At 38.3% G+C, this 24,160-nt stretch overlaps 1 protein-coding gene across 8 annotated transcripts in view; it reads left to right on the forward strand.

The window, feature by feature from the left end:
- Positions 1 to 24,160, forward strand: part of LOC114645747 (uncharacterized) — a 184,943-nt gene that overhangs the window by 95,400 nt on the left and 65,383 nt on the right. The window contains exons 1-2 of one of the 8 annotated variants that reach the window (XM_028793571.2): positions 14,195 to 14,571; positions 22,504 to 23,736. The exons of 6 other annotated variants lie outside the window; for them this stretch is intronic. In XM_028793571.2, coding sequence (XP_028649404.1) covers positions 14,464 to 14,571; positions 22,504 to 23,736 — 1,341 coding nt within the window. In that variant the 5' untranslated portion in view covers positions 14,195 to 14,463. Of the gene's footprint in view, positions 1 to 2,559; positions 3,920 to 14,194; positions 14,572 to 22,503; positions 23,737 to 24,160 lie in introns of those variants that run through there. One more of the 8 variants, XM_028793570.2, reaches the window with a different exon arrangement.

Below are 24,160 nucleotides of genomic sequence, written 5' to 3' on the forward strand. Positions count from 1 at the left end.
AGGCAATTGAAAACTTAAAACCAAATGCAGGAAAAAAGACTTAAGGAAGAACCTCCGTATGATAAAGAAAAGAATGGAGTAAAACATAAAATACTGTAAGCTCCTTTTATAAAGAAAGGCAAAAAATAAGAAAAAACTGCTAAATTGTCCATTTAAACAGAGTAACTAGGTGAGAACATTAGCAATAATAGAAGCTAACAAAGTTATTATATTAAATTGGAAGGAATTGCAGTCTTCCAGCATAAGAGAGTACTTTTTAACACAACAGCAAAACTTTTGCTGGTTCACAACTCTGAACTTCATGGGTAACTGAGAAAGCAAAAATTATTGTCAGGCTATGTGCATATCTTAACTAAAGTTTGCCTAAATGGCTAGGAGGAAATTTAAGAGCAAGACGAAGAAGATTATATGGTGTGGTGAGACTACAGTTAATCCTTTGGTACTCAAAAGACCTCACACTTTTGAGCTTAATTTTCCATGAGATAAATAGCCCATAAAAATGTAATTCTGGCCTTACTGGAGTGTCTATAAGTATAAAATATCAGTGATGTGTAAAAGACAAAGTTAAGGAGGAAACCAGCATCCAATTGAGAACATTTGTCAGGAGATGAAAGCTGGTATTCAGCAAAATGCCCCATTCATCATGAAAAAGTATTAATTTTGCAAAAAAAACAATGTGTAGTGTCCAGTTTGAGAAGATTCTCCTAAAATGATGAGCCTTTTTTCTGCAAGTTATCTCTAAAAAATATCAGCATAAGGTGGTTGACTTCTATTAACAACAACATTAATTTCTATAACACAATTTTATAAAAACGGCGTAGTTCAAAGTGCTTTACAAGATGTCAAACATTACATGCAAAGAAAAACAAATTAAAATTTCAACAGAAAAGTAATGTATAAATAGTCTATAAAAAAGCCCACTTACATAAGATTGATATGGAATTAAGAAAAACAGAGTGCTTAAATATAGAATTGTTTTTTCTGCCTCTGAATAACAGACCAAAGATATGGACTGTTGGCCAGAGTGGACAGTAAAAGTTTTTAACAACTCCAGCTAAGCTAGAAAAAAAAATGAAATCTGTAGGGGTTCTAGGCTCAGAGACCACCTAGTTCTTTCTTTCTTTCTTTCTTTTTCTTTCTTTCTTTCTTTCTTTCTTTCTTTCTTTCTTTCTTTCTTTCTTTCTTTCTTGCTTTCTTTCTTTCTTTCTTTCTTTCTCTTAGAGGATTCAAGGCAGTGATTCTTATTGCAGGTTGAGGTATACTCTTTCATTCAAATATTCAAACATCACAGGTGGCTGCATAGGACTTTGTCCAATTGGTGGTGGCACAGAATGCCACCACAGAAAAACCTGAAAAGAAAACAGAGATAAGTAAAGTTTAGTAAAGATTTCAGATCAATAAAAGAATATTATAATTACAAGTGTATCTAGTATATTAAGGGTAGAACTAAATTATAGTTAGAGGAAGAGCAAATTTAAAAAAATACTTCAGAAGAATACAAATATTTCCTATAGATAGATAGATAGATAGATAGATAGATAGATAGATAGATAGATAGATAGATAGATAGATAGATAGATAGATAGATAGATAGATAGATAGATAGATAGATAGATAGATAGATAGATAGATAGATAGATAGATAGATAGATCTCAAAAAGAAGAGTTTGTTGTAATGAAATATGCAACACAAAATGGTCATGTGAGTTTGCCTGGTTGTACGAGGTATTGACCTCACTGGTCATTTCCTATGTCTCTGTTGCCCACTGCACATTCTGGTTGCAAATATGGCCACTTAACTCTCCTTTTGCACTAAAGAAGAGCAGAGAGCAGTGATCTGTTTTTTATGAGCTGACAGTATACCAAGGGCCAAAATCCATAGACAATTTTCCACGCAATATGGAGACAATGTTTTACCACAAATGGATGTTCATGAATGGATTGAGATGTTCAGAAATGGCCAGAAAGAAGACCAAGAAAGAAAGAAAGACCAAGACGCTCCACTACCACTGCCAATGATTACATTGAGCAAATCCATATGATGATTCTGATGAATCAACAAGGATTTTGACTCCTTGAACACCTTCAACACCTAAAAAGCAGACCACTGCTTACTGCTCTTCTTTGGTGTAAACAGAGAACTGAGAAGCCATGTTTACAAGAGAACAAAAGAAACTGACTGAATAAGGTAAAAACTTTACCACTGTGACCGAAGATACACCACATTTCCACATGTGTGTGAGGAAATGTGTACAGCCAAACCAGACAAGATTGTCACAGTAGTGCAGAAATGTATTGACTTATTTTTGTATGTAAAGAAGACAACATAACTTTTGCATACTTCTGCACACATACTTTTAATTTATGGTTCATTAATGGATGAATCGCCCGATTGGTCTTTTTCCATTTTATTCCATGCTGTAAGGCTGAGGTAGATGGTTGTTGCTATCCAGATATTGTTGAACATTTATCAAATAGTAAATTTATTAATACATAAAAAAGAATTTAATAAATTTATTTTTTATTAAAAATGGTAACATGCTGGCACTTTTTTTTTAGGTATAAGACAAAACAATACACAATTCCAGACTCCATCTTACACCAAAGCTTTCACTTGCTTTTGTGGGAGGTCTTTTGACAGCCAGCGTGGACTGAGTAGTCATAATACGCAGATGCACACGGCAAGTGGAAGAGCGACGTGCCCCAGCTGTGGCTTAGAGAGCACTAAAAGTGGTATCACGAGGCACAAGTGTAAGAAAAGATAAAAGTATGCCCTGAAGAGACTGCAGTAAGCCCTCACTGTATATTTCTGAAGACTGTTTGTCACTTCTGTAACTTGGAGTGTGTACAATAAACCTAAGAAGACATTTGATGTTCAGTAGATCTGTAATATAAAAAATATGTTTCAAATTAATAGTGTGGTACTATAGGTTCTTTATATTAAAAACAAATAGTGGCCAATATTAGAAAATCATATTCTATATATCCTAATTATATTTACAATAATAACATTTGTAGTGTTTGCACATATTATAAAATAAATAAGGTGATAACAAATACTAAGATTTTATAAATTTGTAATAGATGTACTAGTGATGGCAGAATGATATTTATCTGTTTTGAGGTAAAATAGAAATCCAACAATCCAGAACTATTATAAAGGAAGAAGTATTTATTTTTAAAATTAACAAATATAATGGAAAATACATTGTTATCAAGTCAAAAAAAGAAAATGATATCCTTTCTGAAGGAGTGTATCTGTTGAAGCCCATCTTCTGTGATCTGTGGTGTGTTATATGGCACATTCTATATACACTAAAACAAAGTGTGACATTCTTCAGAAAAGCAGCAGAAACATAAAGGTATATATCCTAGTAAGCGTGCAATCCTGGGACTGCAGTTGTAAATTCTAATAATCCGTATAAATTAAATTATGAGCTGTTTGCATGTCTGTTTGTTTGTCAGTCTGTTCACTGTTTGTGCAAAAACAACTGAAATGATTTTCATAAACATTTGCATTGCCATTGGTCCAACTTAAAATATAGGCTATATAGCACATCAGTGAGAGGGGTTCTAATGGGAAGGGGGCAACCAGTGCTGACACGGAGACTACAATTACCATTAGGCAGCAGGATTGTGCTGGGGCTGATGGGAGGACGTCTTCAGTGCACACAAAGTTTTATGGTGGCCAAAGTGCAATCCTGTCCAAGACCACAAGTACTGTGTTTCATTCTAATATGGCTAACAGTTTCATTGTCTTGCTGGAGTACAGATCTTGTCAAAGAGTACATCATGTTGCCTCATCATGGGTTGTTTTTAACCATGCTGAGTTTCCAAAACCACTTTTTTCCCCATTTACTGTACTTTTGCTAGTTGTATATATTATGAAATTTAAATTAATAAAATCATACTATCCTCAGCCTGTCTTTTGAATTTCTCAGCTACGCCTGATGTTATTTATTAATTTTGTAAGTAAGGAGCTCATTTCAACTATCAGATCACATTCTTGTGTGTTTGCTTATTTGTTTCACCAATCAAACAAAAATGGGTGAAATGGTTTCCACAAAAGTTTGCATGTAGCTTGCCATTGGTTCAACTTTTATTAAGGCTATATAGCGTCTGGAAGAAAAAATCAACAGGGAGAGGATTGTAATGGATGGATAAAAACTGCAAATTATTACAGAACAGCTGAATTGATCTTAATTAAATTTTCATTTATATAACTAAAATTGTAAGACCCTCTGTCTGTCTTTTGAGTTTTTGCATACTAAGGGCCTCATTTCAACTATCAGGCCACATCTTTTCTGTTTGTTTTTGCTGTTTGCATTTTTGCATTCACGCAAAAATGGCTGATCCGATTTTCACAAAACTTTGCATGTAGGCTATCATCAACCTAACTTAAAAAAACAGGCTATATAGCGTTACATAAAATTTCAGAAGAGTGGGTAGGGGAGCAACCCAAAAACTATATATTATTCCAAAATGGCTTAGTCAATCTTAATGAAATTCTGTATGTAAAGTAAAGGTGAACCAATTTAAAATCCATGCTTCATAACATTTCAAAACTTTAATCTGGAAGGGAGATTATAATACAGAGGTTGGAAGACATCACAGCAGAAAAGCTCAGCCAAAGTTTATGAATTTTTGTATTTTTATTACTATTGACATAACTTAAAATCTATTTTTCGAGGCCTTACAAGAGTTGCATTGAGAAACTGGTTTGAAATCTGTTGGAGGAGCGAGCTTGGAGGGTTAAAATATCATAAACACATTTTTATGCTAAAAACACAAAAACTGAGCACTACTCAAAAATGGTTATGTCTGCTTTCTGTAAACGAGATTGCATTTTGTTTCCCTCTGCTTCATTAGCAGTTGTTGTAATTGTTTTTAAGAGCTGTGTTTTGACTGTTCACAAAAATCGTTTTTATAATTAGTTATGGCATATTTTGTTTCACTCACCTGTGTGATATTCATTGGTTGCATTGGTGGTTTTCAGTGTTTGTTTAAAAAAAAATCAAGTTAAGTTTAGTACATTTCAGTTTAGGCCAAGTTCTATGTCCCTTTATTTCATTCACTGTTTTGAGAATAATTACTTTTTAATAATTAGATTTTGAATGTTGTGGAAGGAGATACTTAAACTGACTTGCATTTACTTATTTAATGGTAGCTCTAAGCCGACACACAAAATGGTGAAACAGAGTATGAATGTGAGTCATGCTTAGCTGGAGACTGACAATGACATGCTAGCGCCTGCCAAATGGAAAGTAGCACTTAAATGTGAGTCATGTTTAAACGCTCAATGCCAGCACCCAACAACGCAAGACAGAACCTGAACGTAAGTCGCATTTAAGCAGTCAGTGCCTGCACCAAGTTTCAACACATGAACATGAGAGTAAACTTCAACTTGAAGCACACCAAGCTACTGATAAGAAGCATTAATATTGTGCATGTGAGACAAAAACTGAACAAGAGTAGGAATGTTTAAGAAGACAGAAAAAGAGAAGTATTCCAGTTTTCTGGCAGACCACACCAGGACACTTTTCTTTGATCAACAACAACATGCTAAGCTTCAGATTTCAAGAACAACATTGCTGCAGTTTAAGAGAAGATCAGCCTCAACACATTAATTTTCCAAATTCTGCAGATAATAGAGAAAACAATGTGTGTTCAGTAGTGATAATACAAATCACACACTCTCTCAAGGTTTAAAAACACAGCTCTTCCTGTCACTCAGACAGAGGTAATATAAGGTTAATGATGGCTGTGCATATGACTCACTGATAGATTATGTGCAGGTGCCCAATATTGGCTCAACGCAACATGTGTGAAATTGCTGGCAGGCACTAAAATGAAAGAAAGAGAGAAAGGGTATGTTCTCTGCATTTTTTGGTGAATGGAAGCCAAACTGATTATAAGCAGTTCATAGCGTAAGGGCTCACAACAGTGCTTTTCAAATAATGTCGTTGGGTGCAAATGAAATCTCTGAGGGCAACTCTTATGCCAACGTTCATGGTCCAAGGAGAATTTTCCCATCTTATTGGGTCACTTCTTTTACAGCCAAATGAAACATCAACATTTTTACATCTGTACTTTGTTTCAGGTTATAAAACCCACTCCATGGACATCACATACTGAATTTGAAACCAAATTTGGTGTATTCCTTGCAGGAAGCCCTTCATGAGATCAAAACATATATAAGGAGCTTAATCACAACTTTAGAGTCATTCCCTCTGGAGTGCACCATGACTACAGAATTATCATTGATGCAGACAGGCATCACACAAGGCAACATAATCCGTTTTATTGGTAAGAGAAAACTGTGACAGAAAATATATTGTTCTTCGCACCAGAGAAGACAGTCTGAAGAGGATTTGCTACATTTCTTATGACTTTCTCCAGTATCCTCTGTTGTTCTGTTGTGGTGAAGATGGGGATAACTTTATGATCTATCATGAAGATCCATAAACTGGCAAAGAAAGTCAAAGAAAAAAATCTTCCGCAAGCTCAAAATAATAAACTTCTATTTCAAACGACTATTGAACCAGTTCTAGGTCAACTTGTATGCCAAAACTGAACCAGAAAGATTCCCGTTTATTAAGATAAATCAAACAAAACTTAGAGCAGAGTGTTATATCCATCATCAGGATTCACTCAGACAGGTTGGAAATCCAGAAAGTTTAGGGTGCTTAGTCTGCACATGAATTACGCTGAAGGCCGGAGTGCTCATAATGCTAGTGAGAAGCTGTGCAGTGGTATTCGACTGCAAGCTAAATCCCTCCATCACAACTTCATTAAGGCAACAATATTGACAGAGTGCAACAAAGACAAATCAGTAATTACCCATTCAAGTTCAAAAGGCTGCCATTACCCATTAATGTATCCTTTGCCATGACAATTAGCAAGCCTCAGGGTCAAACTCCCAGAGAAGTTACTGTTGATTTAATTTGCTTCCAGCTGCTTCTCACATAGACAACTGTAATGTGGCATGCTCATCACAGTAAGAATCTATTTATATGTGCACCCAATCAAAAAAAAAAAAAAAGAAATTAAAGGAAGCTTTGGTTTTATTCCAAATATCCTAAAATTGGGAGCAAGTACTGTCCATGCTTCCATTAGAACTCTTCAGTTTATATTTAAAGAGCCTTGCAATGAGGAAGCATACAAACATATAAGCATAGCAGGAAGTTGTTATATGAGAACAAAATTATATTTTTGAAGAAAGAAAACAAGACACATCTTAAAATTATATCATGGTAATAATGAGGTCGATGATGTTAACTATTTTAATAATTCCAGGAATGGTTATGTGCGATCAGTGAAACTGAGTGTCACATATGCGTGACAGAGGATCTTTCTTAGGGTCTCTGTATAAGTATGTAATAACATTGTCTTCTTCTTCTACTTCTTCTTCTTCTCTCCCTGCAGCACCGAGAAACCACCCAGTGAGGGTACCTGACTCTGCCCCTTCCGGTTCACTGTCCTTGAGCTCCCCAGCTTCCACAGAAGGAGGCATCACTGACTATATGGATGAACCGGTAGACGGAGCTCCTGTTTAAAAGAGGCCAACAATATCTCTGTTAATTTTGGCCCAAAACTCTGGGCATTTCACTGCAAAACAGACATTACTTTTGTTTTATTTTTTGGTAATATTAAATGGTATGACCCGGTTGACACCCAAAATTTTGATCCAGCATTTTATTATTACTGCACCCAGCCACAATAGTTTCAAAGAGGTAGAGTGGGTAATGTATAGAACCCTCAAATTTCAGCCAGCAATAACAAAAGAATCAACATGTAAAAACACATACTGTACTTACTTTCTTACCTTAACCATTAAACAAATATACCAGGGAAAACCCACGTACGTCAGCTAGTTAGGTATATTATAATCTATATATATAAAATCCCTATGTGCGTCCAGGTGTCCGTGTGTGGGTGTCTTCTGATGAAGTGCACATGCGTGGGGCACGGTGCGATGCGCGATATTACTGTCAGAGAAAGTTAGAGGCGTTTTACGGAAATACAAACCAGTATTACTGCGAGAGGAAATTCAAGGTACACAATACAGTGACGCATATTACAGCCACATACAAGTCAGTATTACTGTCAGTGGAAATTAAAGGCATATTACCGACGCGCACGCCTGTATTACCGCCAGAGAAAATTAAAGGTATATTACGGATGTACAAGCCAGCGGACGTACAAGACGGTATCCTTCAATAAGGGCGCGCACAGGTATCCTTCAATAAGGGTGCGCACAAAAAGGCGAGCCTCAAAAGGGCGACCTCAATTGGGCGCAGCGAATAAAGGCGCGTGTGAATAAAGATCTGCACCTTTGTTGCTCTTTGTTGAGCCATTTGAACTAAATTATCTACGAACGCCTTTATTCGCCGTGCCCAATTGAGGTTGCCCTTTTGAAGCTTGCTTTTTTGTGCGTGCCCTTATTGAATAGAGCCGTACAAGACAGTATTACCCATCCATCCATCCATTATCCAACCCGCTGAATCCAAACACAGGGTCACGGGGGTCTGCTGGAGCCAATCCCAGCCAACACAGGGCACAAGGCAGGAACCAATCCCAGGCAGGGTGCCAACCCACCACAGGACACACACAAACACACCCACACACCAAGCACACATTAGGGCCAATTTAGAATCGCCAATCCACCTAATCTGCATGTCTTTGGGAGGAAACCGGAGCGCCCAGAGGAAACCCACGCAGACACGGGGAGAACATGCAAACTCCACGCAGGGAGGTCCCGGGAAGCGAACCCAGGTCCCCAGGTGCGAGGCAGCAGCGCTACCCACTGCGCCACCGTGCTGCCCAGACAGTATTACTGTCACAGAAAATTAAAGACACACAATACACGGCGGCAGCCCATGAAGAGTGGTCAGCTCAGCAGGTAAACATCAACAAAAGAAAGTCTGAAAGAAAGAAAAATATGACCAACAAAATGAATGAGGTCAAAGTCCCTTGCCATTTAATATAGACTGTTCCTACTAAAGTTTTTGCACTACTGTGCTAGCGCCCGTTATTGTAACGGGCTAAATGACTAGTTATAATAATAAGAAACAATAACCTTCCTCAAATACACAGCAGAAAAATTAAACAGAAAGCAAACATCTGAGATGGATAAAGATAAAAAGAGCAGTCATACTCACAGTGAGACATAATAAAAGACATATTGCTATTGGTATAAAGGTGACCCAGTAGCAGTTCATCAAACTAATTAAAGGGCAGACTCAGTTATAGGACACACTCTGGACCCCCTGGAAGTCATAGCAAAGGAAAGAATGAAAACAATGCTGAGTACCAATGTCATCAATGCTGCACATCCTCTCTCTGACACACTAACACTGAGGACTTTCAGTGGACAGATTATTTAGCAGAAGTGTGTATGGGGGCTTCCTTAATACGCATACCAATAAATCTGCATAATGCCTCACTCTGACCATGAATGCCAAGTCAGAGGTTTTTCTTTCTATTTAAATTTTTGTTCTTTTTTTGGTCATTTTGGTGTATGTTCAGTGTACTGGTGTACAGTGGTATTAATACAGTATCTCTCTGGATATAAAAAGCACCATTTATAAGGGCCATGGTCTTTGTTGAACAATCACTGCAAACATGAAGACAAAGGAACATTCTGCTGATGTGAGAAACAAAGTTACTGAAATACTCAAAACAGGAAATGGCTACAAAAAATATCAAAGAGTTTGAATATCCCACTAAGCACTGTTGGATCATCAGAGATATTAAGGACTCACAGGTAATACCCAATTATGTTTAATTATGGTCAAATGAATTTCACCTTTGTGTCATTTGTGATTAATATGTCATTTGTGGAAATCTGGAGCTTCCAAAGCACAGAGGTTTAAATCTTTTTGCAAACGCTAATTTTTACATTTTTCTCTTTCAGTTAAATATCTACAGAAAATGGTTTATTTTGACATTAGAAATGTATTGTTAAAACATAAGACTTCACATTAAAATGCTGAATGGATAAATATGTGTACAAATCTTTTGTCATAAACAGAATTATGATGACTTTCATGGGATTTAAATTCATTTGCACGCCACTATGTGTGTGTATGTATGTATGTATGTATATATATATATATATATATATATATATATATATATATATATATATATATATATATATATATATATATATTGTAAATAAACAACAAACACAGCATAAAGGTTTGGGCTTGTCCGGCCCCATATACTGTACAGTTTGTTTAATAGGTCAGTGATTTTTCCAAAATACAACAGACAGCTAGAAATGGCGAGTGGGGAACATTTATGGAGTGGGACCGGAATTGACACAGAGGAATGCTGGGAAGGAACCGAGGTGGTGGATGGGAGCCATGACGTCATCAGAGGTAGACGGAAGGAAGGGAACGAATACAGAAGTGGCAGTATGTGGTTAGGGAGTCTGGGCACATTCATGGCGGCGCTGCTTCTTTCTTTCTGTAGGAAAAAAGAGAGAGGTTAGTACCCCGCTTTTCCCCCTTGGCAGGAGTTTTCGCACTGCACCTTGGGTCTTTAGGTGGCTCCCTATGCGTGCGTTCGTGACAATATATATATATATTGTGTGAAGCAGCCCGGACACAGACACACAGACATCGTTATATCACCCAACACACGTTTATTATTTACACTATTTACAAAAGTCACTGCACAAACCCAGTGCCTCCAGCACCAATCCCCCAAAGTCCAGGCCTCTCTTTACAGTGCCTGCTTCCTTCAGGCCGCCTCCACTCCTCTCCAAAACAACTCTTGTCCACTTCCACCCGACTCCAGTCATCGTTTGCAGGGAGGCGGCCCCTTTGATACACGTCCGGATGGGCTCCAGGTGCTTCCCAACACTCCTCTGCGGACACTCCCCTGTGTGGCGGAAGTGCCGGCTGTGCTCCCGTAAGCCCTCCGGGTGTCCCCAGTCTTCTTTCCTCCAGCACTTCCGGGTGTGGTGGAAGTGCTGAGGTCCAGGGCTCTCCAGGCACTGGGGTGCCCCCTGGTGGTGACCACGGGCCCCTACAGGGTTGAGCTTCCCAGCTCTGTACCCGTGGCCCCCAAAGGAACCAGGGTGGTCAGCTCCTCGTGGTCCGGAGGAGGCATGAGCCCTCCTCCTGTCCTCCTGGGCGTCCCGGCTGGGTGCCACCCCCAGCCGCATGCCACAATATATATATATATACTGTATATACTTTCGATAGTCTTAGGGACAGGCTGAAAAGATGACAGAAAACCCAACCAAGTTGGTCTGCACTGGCCTTAAAAATTGACTCCATCTTGACCTACAGCTTTTCTTGTGTGCAGCTCAATTGTCTCCTTAATTAGTCATCAGTTATCTATGTAGATTTCTGTGGAGATATGGTAGTAAGTGTTGATTATAATTTCGTAGGTAAGGTAATTGTCTGAAGAGCTGTACTATTTACATTTTGACTGAAATCTGTTTTACTTCCTGTAACGTGATACTGAGGTTCAGTAAATCCCGCTTGTAAAAAAAAGCTCTTAATCATGAAAAGGTCACAACTGATCAAAGAATTTAAAACATAAATGTAACTATAGTGCAGGGCCGAATTTTGTGCAATATACAGAAATCTCATAATCTTGATGTTAAATTAATATAACTGGATGCAAAAATTAAACCTAACTCTAATGCTAACCTTACCAAAAATCTTACAAATTAGATATGCTTCAGCTTTTATGTATCAATATATCAATTCCTCTTCCTTTTTTAAAAATAACTTTTTGCTCACCTTTATAGTACTGTAGATGTATTGTTATTATCCTGCCTCTTCAAAACCTACAAAAATGTTACAAGCCTGAAAAAACAAAAGCCAAGCCTTCTTTCATGCAGGGTTGACCCAACAGAGTAGATCTCACTATCTCAACCAACCTGGTACTGATGGTTAAGGATTTGAACTGCAAGCCCTGAGGTTGTGGGTTCAAATCCCACTACTGACACTGTGTCACCATGAACAAGTCACTTCACCTGCCTGTGTGCCAACTGGAAAAAAAACAAACGAAATGTAATCAACTCATCACAAATATTGTAAGTTGCCTTGGATAAAGACATCAAACAAGTAAGTAAATGCAAAAGTAAAGTTCATTGTCTTAGCTACTACCTCACGCTTACAAGAAATCCTTTTATTTATTCATTGTTTTATTTCCTAAAACTATTTATTCCATATGTCTCAGGAAGGCCTGGCCCATCCAGACAACGTCAATGCAAAGTGATGAATAAACCCTGAACATCATGCTACTCCTTTGCACTCCCACTGTTTAACCATAGAGAGTCAATTAAACTAACATGAATGTCAAAGGGCATTGAGTTAAATATTCACATATTCATGCCTGGCAGCTGTCTTAGCTCTTTTTATGTCACACATTTCTGAAAGCTCTACCTCTTTTCAACTATATTCTTAAAAATGTTGGTTCTGTAATGGCACTTTACTGGGTTCTGTGGCACCCTACAGCTCCATTGCTTGACAAAGGACAATTTCATTCTGTGAAAGCTGCCCTGCATATGAAATGGTTCTTTGGGCTTTGAAGAGGTTTCTAATGTGCTGACAAAACAGAAGGCTTCAATGTCGGATACTCAGAGATTAAGAAAACTTCAACATAGCCTACGTGACTGTAGGCAGGAGGAGTTCTTTTAAAACCAGGAACCCGTTTTCATAAATGTCTTGTTATCTAATCATGGATATTTATGGACCCTGTGACAGATCTAAATAAATCAATGTTCTTGCTGGGCCTTCATGTGGGTAGCTCCTTTAGGAACAAAAAAAATGGTCTCTCCTATTGCATTGCCCTAAAGGACCACTTTTATTTTTAACAGTATGCTGTACAGACCTCACCTGTTTGGTTTCCTTGTATGCTGCAAAAAGTTTAGTGCCAATGACTGTTTGCAGAAAACAAGAGATATCTAAACATTGTGGCACCCGGCTGGGGAAGAGGAGCAGGGACACCTGGAGTCCTTCCGGTTGCACAGCCGGAACTTCTGCCACACAGGGGAGTGTCGACGGAAGAGTGTCGGGAAGCACCTGGAGCCCATCCGGGGGTGTATAAAAGGGGCCGCCTCCCTCCATTCAATGGCAAGAGTCAGGTGGAAGTGGACGAAGCTCGGTGGAGAGGAATGGAGGCGGACCAGAGACTGTGAAGGCATTGTGTTGTGTGGCCAGGACTGAAGGGGTAATAGGTGCTGAGGCACTGGGTTGTGCACTGAAATACTTTGTAAATATTGTAAATAAATATGTGTGTGGTGAAACCATTATGTCTACCTGTCTGTGTCCGGGCTGTTCCCCACAACATTTAATTTAAATTAAACTTATCTTGTGCTTTTTCTAAGAGTGTACAATGCACAGTGCAAATGTGATGTTTACCAACCTGGCAGTATTACAGTTACCTGTTTCAGAGCTGCTGCATGTTTGGCCTTGATTCTCAGTGCAGGATGCTTTACAGACAACAACATTTAATTCTATAGCACATTTTAATACAAAGGATGTAATTCAAAGTGCTTTACCAGATGCCAAAAGAGAAGTCAAGTAAAGTGACCCCTTTTATTGGCTTGCTGAACAGATTACAATATGCAAGCTTTCAAGGCAGCTAAGGCCCCTTCTTTTGGCAGGCAACCTTAGCTGCCTCAAAAGCTTGCATATTGTAATCTGTTCAGTTAGCCAATTAAAGGTGGCATTTTGCTTGACTTCTCATTGTATCCATAGTGGCTAACGCGGTACAATAGCCTACTAACACAATGCCAAAGAAAAAATCACATGCAAAGAAAAAATAAAATTAGATGAAAAAGATACTGAATAATTACTACACACAAATAAATAATGCACATTTACATAAGATAGATATTAAGAGAACTAGAGACATAAAATATAGATTTTTTTAAGTCTTTAGACGACAGTCTGATGATAAGGTCAGTAGGCAAGGGTGGGCAGAGAAAAAAAGAAATCCAGTCCAGACAAATTTTTGTAAACACATCACACAATACAAACTGAATCACTATTTTAGAATGTGTTAAATAAGACATATAACGTAACGTAAAAGTTTAAAAGTGTTATTTAAAATAAAAAAAGAATGAACATCACATCAAAAACATCAAATGTAAGGAAGAGTGTTGTGTACCTGCGCGGACTCTAAAGCAGCCCTGTCAGAGTGAGCGGGACTGTGGGCGTGAATGTAGCAGCACACCTTGCATCCGGGTTAAGGGCTCTGACTACACTTGTGTTGGAGTAAGAAGGTTTCGGAAAAATGGGAAAACATTTCAGTTAACCATCGCTGTGGTTCCGATCGTGACATTAATAAGGCGAGAACCAAATATTTCAGTCATCACTTTGTATATAAAACATGAAAAATGAGTTACGATCTCTAAGGCGGCACCTGAATTAATAAGTCTACACTCTGAAACGAAACTGAAACACACAGATTGGGATCTTTAAACAGACTTAAATGGCCGAGATAAGTTCATGGACATGGAGTTTTCTCTGCTTTATTATAAACACAGTACGATTTTTGATAGACTGTGCTTTAAGATTGAGAAGATGCCTACTTTCTGTGGTAAGATAACTTTATTGAAAAAAAATGTGTGAATCCTAAATCGGACTGTACCTTCTCTGCCAGTAAAAAAAAAAAATCAGACATAAGTGACAAAGAAAAATAAACTGTGAAAACATGATATAACATCAACGCGAATGAGTGAAAAGTGAAGATGCCATTGTTGAATTCTTTGCGAGTCACGCATTGATACATTTGTTTAATTCAGTTTAGTTTTTCCTTTCCAGTCTCATAGAGTCGCCATCTCTTCCGGCTGCAGCGCACCTTTTATAATTGCGGCGTACAGGATAGTGAAACAAGTACGTTTGAAAGTTTCAGTTATTTGACACTTTCTTTAAACAAATATCCCAGGAAAGTCATTTTCCGGTTTCCAAGGTGTGATTGTATATTATTTTGAAACGTAATTTTGCCTAGTAATTTTTGAATGTTTGCGTAATTTGGAAAGGTAAATCTTCACGCGGTGCAGCCATATCTGAGAAAATGGCAGGCTGATAAATTAATTGAAACGACTCGTAATTTATTTTACAGCTGCACGCATCTTCTGAAGTAGTCTCTTAATTGTTATAATTGATGTATTCAGCTTGGATAGCAGATGCTATCTATGCGCCGACAGTATGTTCTCCGTGTTTTTCAGTGCGCTTCCTCAACAGTCTCAGACATCCATATGAGCTGTTCAATTAATTCAGATTGAGCCTAATATGATTGAGAATGAGAAGGTATGTGAGTGTGTCTTGGAATGGACTGGTGTTTTGTTTATAGGAGGTTTATTTGTACGAAAAAAATTTTTTCTTCTTTTTTGTATGTTTATCTGCTGCCTTCCCATGGGAATGAAAAATGAAAAAAGAGATCTCCTTAATATCGTTTTTCTTTCTTCCCGACAGCAATGAGATCAGAAAGAAAAATAATTGAGACTTTTTTTTTTGTTTGTTTTTGACGTCTGCCACATATATTTTTCTCCCGAGGAAAGAATCTCACAATTAAGTCAGTCAGTTAGTTTCTAACCCGCTTAGTCCTGAACAGTGTTGCGGATGTCTGCTGGAGCCTATCCCGGCTAGAACTGGGCGCAAGGCAGAAACAAACCCTGGACATTGCACCAGTCCATCGCAGTGAAAACACACACATCCACACACACGGACCAATTTGGTAAACGTAACTCCACCATTTGGACTGTGGGAGGAAACCAGAGCGCCCAGAAGAAACCCACACCGACACGGAGAGAACATGCAGACTCCATGCTGGGAGGACCTGGGACGCAAACTCTGGTCTCCTTACAGGGACAAAAGAAAACAAAAGAAATGTAAGGGATCATAGCTCAAAAGCAGTAAACCACGTTGGGTAAAGACATCAGTCCAATAATATTGCAAGTAAAAAATATGAAGTGTTAAAATAAATTAAAACAAGACTAGAAAGAGATCTTAAAAAATATACCAGGCTTTTCAAACCAAATTCTCAATTTTGACTCCTTTTACCTTGGTTGTATCTCATGTCTCTTTTTTATCTAGGAGAAACATCTGTGACAAAGACGATTCTTAAATGAAATAATAATCTACTTTAATCTCATGAGCCAATGGAGTGGTGGCTCTGAGGCTAGGGATTTGCACTGGCAATCGGAAGGTTGCTGGTTCGAATCCCGTAAATGCCAAAAGGGATTCTGCTCTGTTGGGCCCTTAACCTGCAGTTACTATGCGCTTTGAGTAATGAGAAAAGTGCTTTATAAATTCAAAGAATTATTATTAGCAGTAAAATTTCCTAAGAGTTGAGGTATTTTCAAATGGTTGCTTGATATTTATACTTGATGTTCAACTTGAAGAATGATGAGTTTTTAATATCTTGCTGTATAATCTTTTAATATTTAATGAAAGTTGCCTCAAAGCAGGACATATATGTATTTGGAATTTTTTCAAGGTAAAGTTCTTCCTGCTTTACTGTGGTGTTTTAAATGGTATTAAAACTTGAACTGGCTTCAATAGCTGCAAGTGATATCCAGTGACCTCTTATCTGCACATCTTTCCTAACCACATACAACTTATTTTATTTATTTATTTATTTCTTTGTTTGCTTGCAGTCAAGGTTGTATTGATATTGAGCAACCATTGCAACTGAGCTTTGAACAATACGAATAGTCACCCCTTCAGTGATGAGGTCAGCAAAAATTTCAGATAATGAAATGCCAGGGCAATGCATGGGGTGAGGCATAACTTACATGGCAGAACCATAGGCTTAGCTGAACCATTGCTACGTGAGGAGGCCTCCAGGCTGAAAAGGCTCCTGTATCTGATCGTCGCCAAGCCAGCCACAAAAATATATATTTAATTTTGGAAACTAGAAAAATACTGTGTATTTTTAAGAACAAGAAAAGGGAAATCCTGTATCTAAGTGCTGCTCAGGCCAAGCAATTAGTACAACAATCCAATGCCAAACTGCACCAAAGGTAACATCTAGGCTTAGATTATCAGTGGAAGACATAATTGGCAAAATGCTACCGGCGTCATCAACAGAGCAGATTACTGCAGGCAGAGCATTGCAGGCAGTGTCCTGCTTACCCATCTCTTCCCATTGCAGACGACCAAGATATGCCAAGCAACCTGACTGCCCAGGCCGAGGGAGAAATAACAATATGCCATGTATGAATAGAAATAAATACCTAATAATATCTGTGTCTCAAACTGTTTCATAATTATTATTATAATGCTTCAGCTTTCTACCATCCAGTTGCAACAAATTGGTTATACAGAGCACAGGTTTGTCTCCATAGTTTCTGATTTCACTGGAGAGTCAGGTGAGTTTAAAATACGGCAGGACACCCATGTAGCATTTTTCTAGGAGCCAATGAAACAAAAAGTGTTAAGTGCAGAAAATTATCAACGATTTCTAACGATCACGCAAGTGCAGGTCTGGGGTCACTGTGTTTATGTTTTTTATTTAATTTTTTACAACATTTATTTCTATGAGTAATAGTTAAAATCCAGTTTGAAGCATCCTGATTTGATTAATTTAATTTGTGAGATTATTATTGTTAGTTTTCTTCAGATTTGTATTGCTTTTCACTAATGTCACCATGTTCTTGATACCTGGTGCACCATTGTTAAACCACTGCATATAACCTTACGTTTGATTTCTGAAACCACAAAAAGGCTACATTCACACTACTGCTCCATTCACATTTTTTTCACTCATGAGATATGGAGTTGATGTTTTTATAATAGTGTCAGCAAAAAGTATGGAAAAATTAAATTTCATATTCCACTGTACTGTATGAACATAGAAAGTAAAGATCAGAAATCACCTACCATCAGTTTTCCATCTCCAGAATAGTCACAGTATTATGACCAGCCAGTTCTTTGGTCAGCATCACAGAAAGTTCTAGAAGAGCTCAACAAAAAGAGAAACTTTCAAAGAGAGATGAGTTTGCAGATTTCCAATATCAGACCAAAGCCAAAAGAATGGCCTGTGTTGGAAAGAGATTCAGGCCAAGAAGTAATTGTGGTAAAACCAAAATGCTAATATCAAAAAACAGAAGACAAAAAGTTAAAGATGGCAGGCCAGAAGGCAGGTACCCGGGAATAGTATAAAAACGCATTAAGAAAATGTTCTTCAATGAATAGAGGTGGCAGGTGAGATCCAGATCCAGACTTTTGCAGAGAATGGCCCACTAAAATTTTCTTGCCAGCATCCATCTTTGCACACCAACCCCCGCACCCCAAATTCTTGTACACATAATAGTGCCTATTGATCTGTAACTAAAGGAGTACAGTATACCGACTGACATGGACTTTACAGGTGCTGAACTGTCCCTGTGACTCTGATACTCCTGCTTCGTCCTCCTGTTTGCCAACAGCTGTGCTCTGCTCTGCCAAGACATCATGTGGCTGAACTTTGACCAAAATTATATGTGAGAAGCTAACACATGGGCAAATTTACATTTTAGTCCTAACTGAACTTCTGTTAACTACTTGTGAATTGATGTGAATTCCACTTCACACATAGCAGAAAGTAAGCATCCTTCTAAAATAAGTCATGCAACTTTACATGGTTTAATTAATCTAGAGGAAATAGAATGAACAAGAAGTTCATTCGCACTGTGTTTGTAAACCCCTCACTACTGCAATCTCTGACAGCGCCGTGCTGACGATGTATGCGCCCAAACTATTACAGACCAAAAAAGCCCAAAAAAGTTACTGACCTTGCGCCCAGCCTGTTACAGACTGAAATCAAAGGCTTCTTCTTTTTGGGTATCTGTCAGTTCTAAACATTACCATGGTGAATTACTCGCGTACTGAAATGACTTTAGCTGCAGGTGGAAGTCCCATTTTACTTATGGCGCCAAGCAGAGTTGTGTTGTGGTGCAGAGCAGTTTATTAGCCAGTGAAAGCACTGTGAAGAAGCTGTCTGTTGTTACGGTCCTGCCTTTGTCCAGTCTGTTAGCGGTCACAGGACATGATGTCTTTGATTGTCGGTACAACAAATAGTTCTGAGAAGGCATCAGCCACAGCACTGCTCTTGTGAAAAGAATGGAGATAAATGCCATCAACTCAGAGAGGGAGAGGCAAGTTCGTTGTACCATGTGAACGTCACTATCAGAATAAAACTGAATAACAAAAAAACAAGTGGCTAACTTTTACAAGTAGCCAAAATTTACACAGGGTGTTACAAACTCAAATCAAATGTATGTTTTTATTATATTGTCGAAAAAATAATAATAATAGCAGCTTACTACTAAAAAGATGGAGCACCCGGTCTTGAACTCAGGTTATAAGCAAGCAGATCTTACCTCTGCACCATTCAATAATACATGTAAACTCCCGGCAACTGACATTTCAGCTTGAGTTTTTAGCTCATTGACAGCCATGTGTAAATTGAATGCTTTTTTTTACTTTGGTTATGTTCTTGAATAAAAGCGCACATGTGTATTTGATATTTAGAATAAAGTCTTCACATCATTATTAGTATAACATGGAAAAACTTTCTGCTTTAGGTATGTGTTGAGCATTTCTTGCCTCACATTTTCTTTCATCCTACACTTACCCAGATCTTTGTAGACACGGAACACACATGAAATGCATGTATTCCAAATAATGATATACTGTATTATTTACCCTATACAACTCCAGATCTCACACACAGATAAGGACCCTTGGCTTGAGCTGGGAAAACTTTTTGGCCACGAGCTGAGCTCTGTCGAGGCAAGGGATAAGACAGCAGGCTGCTTGCTGCTTGTGCTGATCGATGCATTTACAAAACAAAAGACGCCGATGGAGAGGTGCAAAGGGATTTAAGGTGGGCCGGGATTATGAGTTTTTACGTAGGCTTCAGGAATTCTAGTGTTAAGTAGAGTGTTCTTATAACTTTCATGACTTGAGTAGTTATAGTAAGCTGACTGCCGAGCTGATCATTTGCACACTACAACCCTGCTGAAGTCTGTAAATCATTAGTTTATTTTCACTTTTTTGTTAACCACGCCTCCTCTTACCTTTTCTTGAAGAAATTTCTGCACTCACTCCTCTCTTCTGTGTCTCATCCATAATTGCAGAGGTGCACAATCATGTCACCTGTCTCCCTCTCTCTTACTCTATCTTTCTTTGCTCACTTGCTTGAAAACATGGCCCACAAAGGGAGAGCAGCCAACTTATTGTCCCAGTGCTTCCAATGGTCAGTCCAGTCCTGTGGTACTAAGTTAGGAGAGAAGCAGGCAGTATGCAAAAATATTTCCACTAATGTTTCAGTTAAAAACCTCTTCCAGCTTTAGGTACTTTGAAGCTATGTTCTACAGCTCACACACTTAGTAATGTACTGTAGTTCAATGTGTGTGAACAGCAAATAATGTATAGCCATCTACTAAGCAAGGATTTTTTACTTTACAAAAGCATTGTTTATTGGCTAACTGTTCTCAAAGTGGCCTACAGCCTTATCTGAGAGGAATCAGACTGGTATTAATGTCAGTATACTAGCAGCTACCACCACCTAGATGCTGCCTTTCAAATATGGTGCAGTATGTTTCTTTATCAGCAGACAGGGTGAACTTTTGCAGCATCTATGATGGACATTCATTTTCTGAAAATAGCTCAGCTGTGGATGCTGAGCTTGTTTTATCCCACAGACCTCAGATAAAAGGGTGTTGTAATTTTTCAATTTGAGTCTTAGTGTATCTTCCATAGTCATGAAAACAAGATATCTTTCTAACTACAGCAATTTCATTCACATTTTACATTTTCTTTTTTTTACATTTTAGGAACTGCTTGTACATCTTGTTTTTTTAGCCTTACATTGTAGCTATAAAACCTTGGGTGCAGTCGTATGTGCATATCTTTCAGATGTCAACAACACAATAGCAAAATTACCACAAGAGCAACAGCTACACGTTTACAGTACTACTAGTTCACCCATCCATCTAGTTTCAATCTCTTTTATCTCAATTCAGAGTTGGAGAGAAAGTGCTTAACCCTGCACTATCAAAAATCAAAAGCATTTTGTCATGTACAAATTACACGCAGTACAATGTGTAGTGAAATGCCTAATTGCTAAACTCCCAAAGCTGCACATTAGAAAAAGAATATTAAACACAATAAACAATAGAAATAAATATGTATGACAATAGTAAAAATAATACATAATTTAGTATAAATGAATTAGCAATGTGGCAACATGGTGTCCTTGGCGCTTTTCTCAGTAGGATGCCAAAGGACTGTGGACAGAAGCTCCTCCTCAGTCTCTCTGAACTGGTCTTTAGGCAGGGGTAGTGCATCCATGGCCATAGCACAGAGAAGAGGCCATTGTTATCTCTGATGAATTTCTTTGCCTGGTCTGACATTGCTTAACAAGAATGTCCTGAAAGTTAGATGGTCCTCACCCTGTCAAACATTCAGCTGACTGTACCACTCTCTGTAGAGCCTTGTGGCCTTTGCTGCATGCTGTTTCCAAACCAGGTGGTAATACTTACTGTCGCAATACTTTCAATAGTGGATGTGTAAAAGTCCTTTAGTAATACTGACGGCAGCCTAAAATCCCTGCAGCATGTGAGGTGGTAAAGACATTGTTGTGCCTTCAGGTCCTTTGTGATGTAGACACCAAGGTATCTGAATCAGACCCTTTGCCTTACTGATATTTATGAGAAAAATGTTATGTTCAGGAGAAGAATGTTGTCTTGACACCAATTTTACATTCTCTCCACTTCATCCACATTAGCCTGCTCATTCTTGTTAGAGATCAGGCCTACCACAGCTGTGCCATCAGCTTAACAATGATGTTAGTGCCAGGCAGTTATTTATATAGAGGGAGTATAGCAAAGGACTCAGAACACTGTCTGTGGAGACCCCATGTTGATGGTGAAGGGTGATAAAGTGCAGATACTCACTTAAACCACCTGGTGTCTGTCTGTAAAGAAGTTAAAAACTCAGCAGCACAGTGAAGTGTTCAGACACAAGTGTCTGAGCTTAGTGGTGAGCTTAGAAGGGTTTATTGTGTAGAATGCTGAACTATGATCAACATACTGCAGCAACCAGCTTGGAACGAGAAGGAGTTAGAAACTAGGATTTAAAAGACACTTCTGGCCATATGGCTGTTGAGCTTGGCATCAGGAGTGTAGGTAAAAGAGCTCAACTACTAGAAGAAGAGACGCAGAGGGTGGGAGAAGCTATGAGAGGTTTTCAAAGAAACCTTTATGATACATTGTGGGTAAGTGTGCTAGGTATTCCACATTGATAGTTAGAGATAAACGATTCTAGGTACTGTAGGTTCCTGGTGGCAATTAGGTATACTTCTCCTCATTTGCGTCCTACTATTTTCTCCTTATTGTTATTTTTTTTCTTGCTTATTTATTTTGTAATAAAATTTCCACTTGTTTATTACTTTGGTCTCGTTGGTCCTATTTAAACTTAAGTACATTCTCCACCTTTGATTCTGTTATTAATTATTAAAATGTGTGTTTTTTCCTTGCAGTTTTTAAAGTCTTCCGCTAATAGACTATCACTGTACAAGAAAGGATTCCTTAAAGACCTGGACCCTAAAGACATACAAGATAAAGCACACATTTTTGGTATACAATCAGACGTGATACCAGGTGATTTGACAAAAATTGCAAATCTTTTTCATGAGTTAATTTTTGAAGAGACCTTTATAATACCATCAGAAATTTGGTTCTCTTGGGATTGGCTTGTTTTTAAAGGAATGAAAGTGATGAAACCCATAAAGAAAAAAGTTCAAATTTTTGACACGCAGTTGGGAGATTCTGGTGGGTTTAAAGTGGTGGTCGTGGGATTTAAAGATGACGTTTATCAAGTGAGGCAGAAAATATTGGACTTTTTGAACAATCAAACTACTACAAGTAAGTTGGTGTTATTTGGGAGAGGAAAAAATGAGTTGCTGACTTTTTTCTTACAAATGTCTCAACTTTCCAAGCCAATGGTATTAGCTGAAGGATTTAGTTTGAAATATAAAGTATGCGAGTCAGGGATTGAAATAACTGGGACTAAAGCAAATGTACAGAGAGCTACAACAGAGATACAAAGAGTAATCAGTAAGAGGTCTGCACATTCACAGAGTCAAAATTCAGGGCTAAAGACAAGTGTGGAGCCATTCAAAAATTTTAAAGTTGTCGTTTGCAGTGACTATGACAATACAATCCATCTTAGTTCAGAATCACTTATAGTCCAAAACACTGGCCATGAAATACTCTTTGATGGGACAGACCAAGGAGTGGTTTCTGGTGAATTGAGTGAGATTACTCTTACAGTAGAAGATGGATTAACTGAACTTGGAAAACTACAAAGTGTGATCAGACTCCATTGGCAGTGCAAGTCCAACAAGAACAATCACACTGAAGTTCTGGAGGCTGCGGTCATCAAAGCCCTGGAGTATGTAAAGAGACATGGTCAGACATCAGTGTCAATATGTTGCCCACTGGACAAGGACCTTAACACATCGATTCAAGCTGCAACTGTGGCAGCTGCACTGGAAGGGTTTTGCAAAGCTCAGTCATATTTGTTTCTTTCCGCAATGTCTGTATTTATTGTCTGCCCCAATGAGACTGAATGGACCAATATCATGAAGAAAAATCTGGAAATTTTTTGGGCTTGCTCTAACAGTAAACAAAATGGCATGCAAGAGGTCATACCTGTGATTCCCCAGAATGTCTCTGTGCGGCTGGTGGGTGGAACTTTGGAAGAAAATCAGGTGAGTGTTGCATGGCTACCCTTTTGTGGTGTGTATTGAATTGCAGTTAACCATCCATTATGTTTCATTCTAAAGTGTTACAGTCAAAGTAGCCATACTCATATGTCACAAATGCTTCCATATGCATGAAGTCCAAATTACTGTTCAAGCTTCACAGAATGTCAGCTGTTTAACACTAGAATTACGCAGAGCCTATGAAAAAACTCGTAGATCCGTCCCACCTTAAATCGCTTTGTACCTCTCCATCAGCATCTTTTGTCCTGTAAATGTGTCGATAAGCAGCAAGCAGCCAGCTATCACATCCCCCACCGCCACACAGTTTTCTCAGCTCAAGTCTGTTTACCTGCGTATCAGTCGCTTGGAGTTGTATAGAGTGAGAAGTCAAGCAAAATCACACCTTTTATAAATACTATATTGTTATTTG

This window comes from Erpetoichthys calabaricus, chromosome 2 (genome assembly GCF_900747795.2).
Source record: "Erpetoichthys calabaricus chromosome 2, fErpCal1.3, whole genome shotgun sequence".
NCBI lineage: Eukaryota > Metazoa > Chordata > Cladistia > Polypteriformes > Polypteridae > Erpetoichthys > Erpetoichthys calabaricus.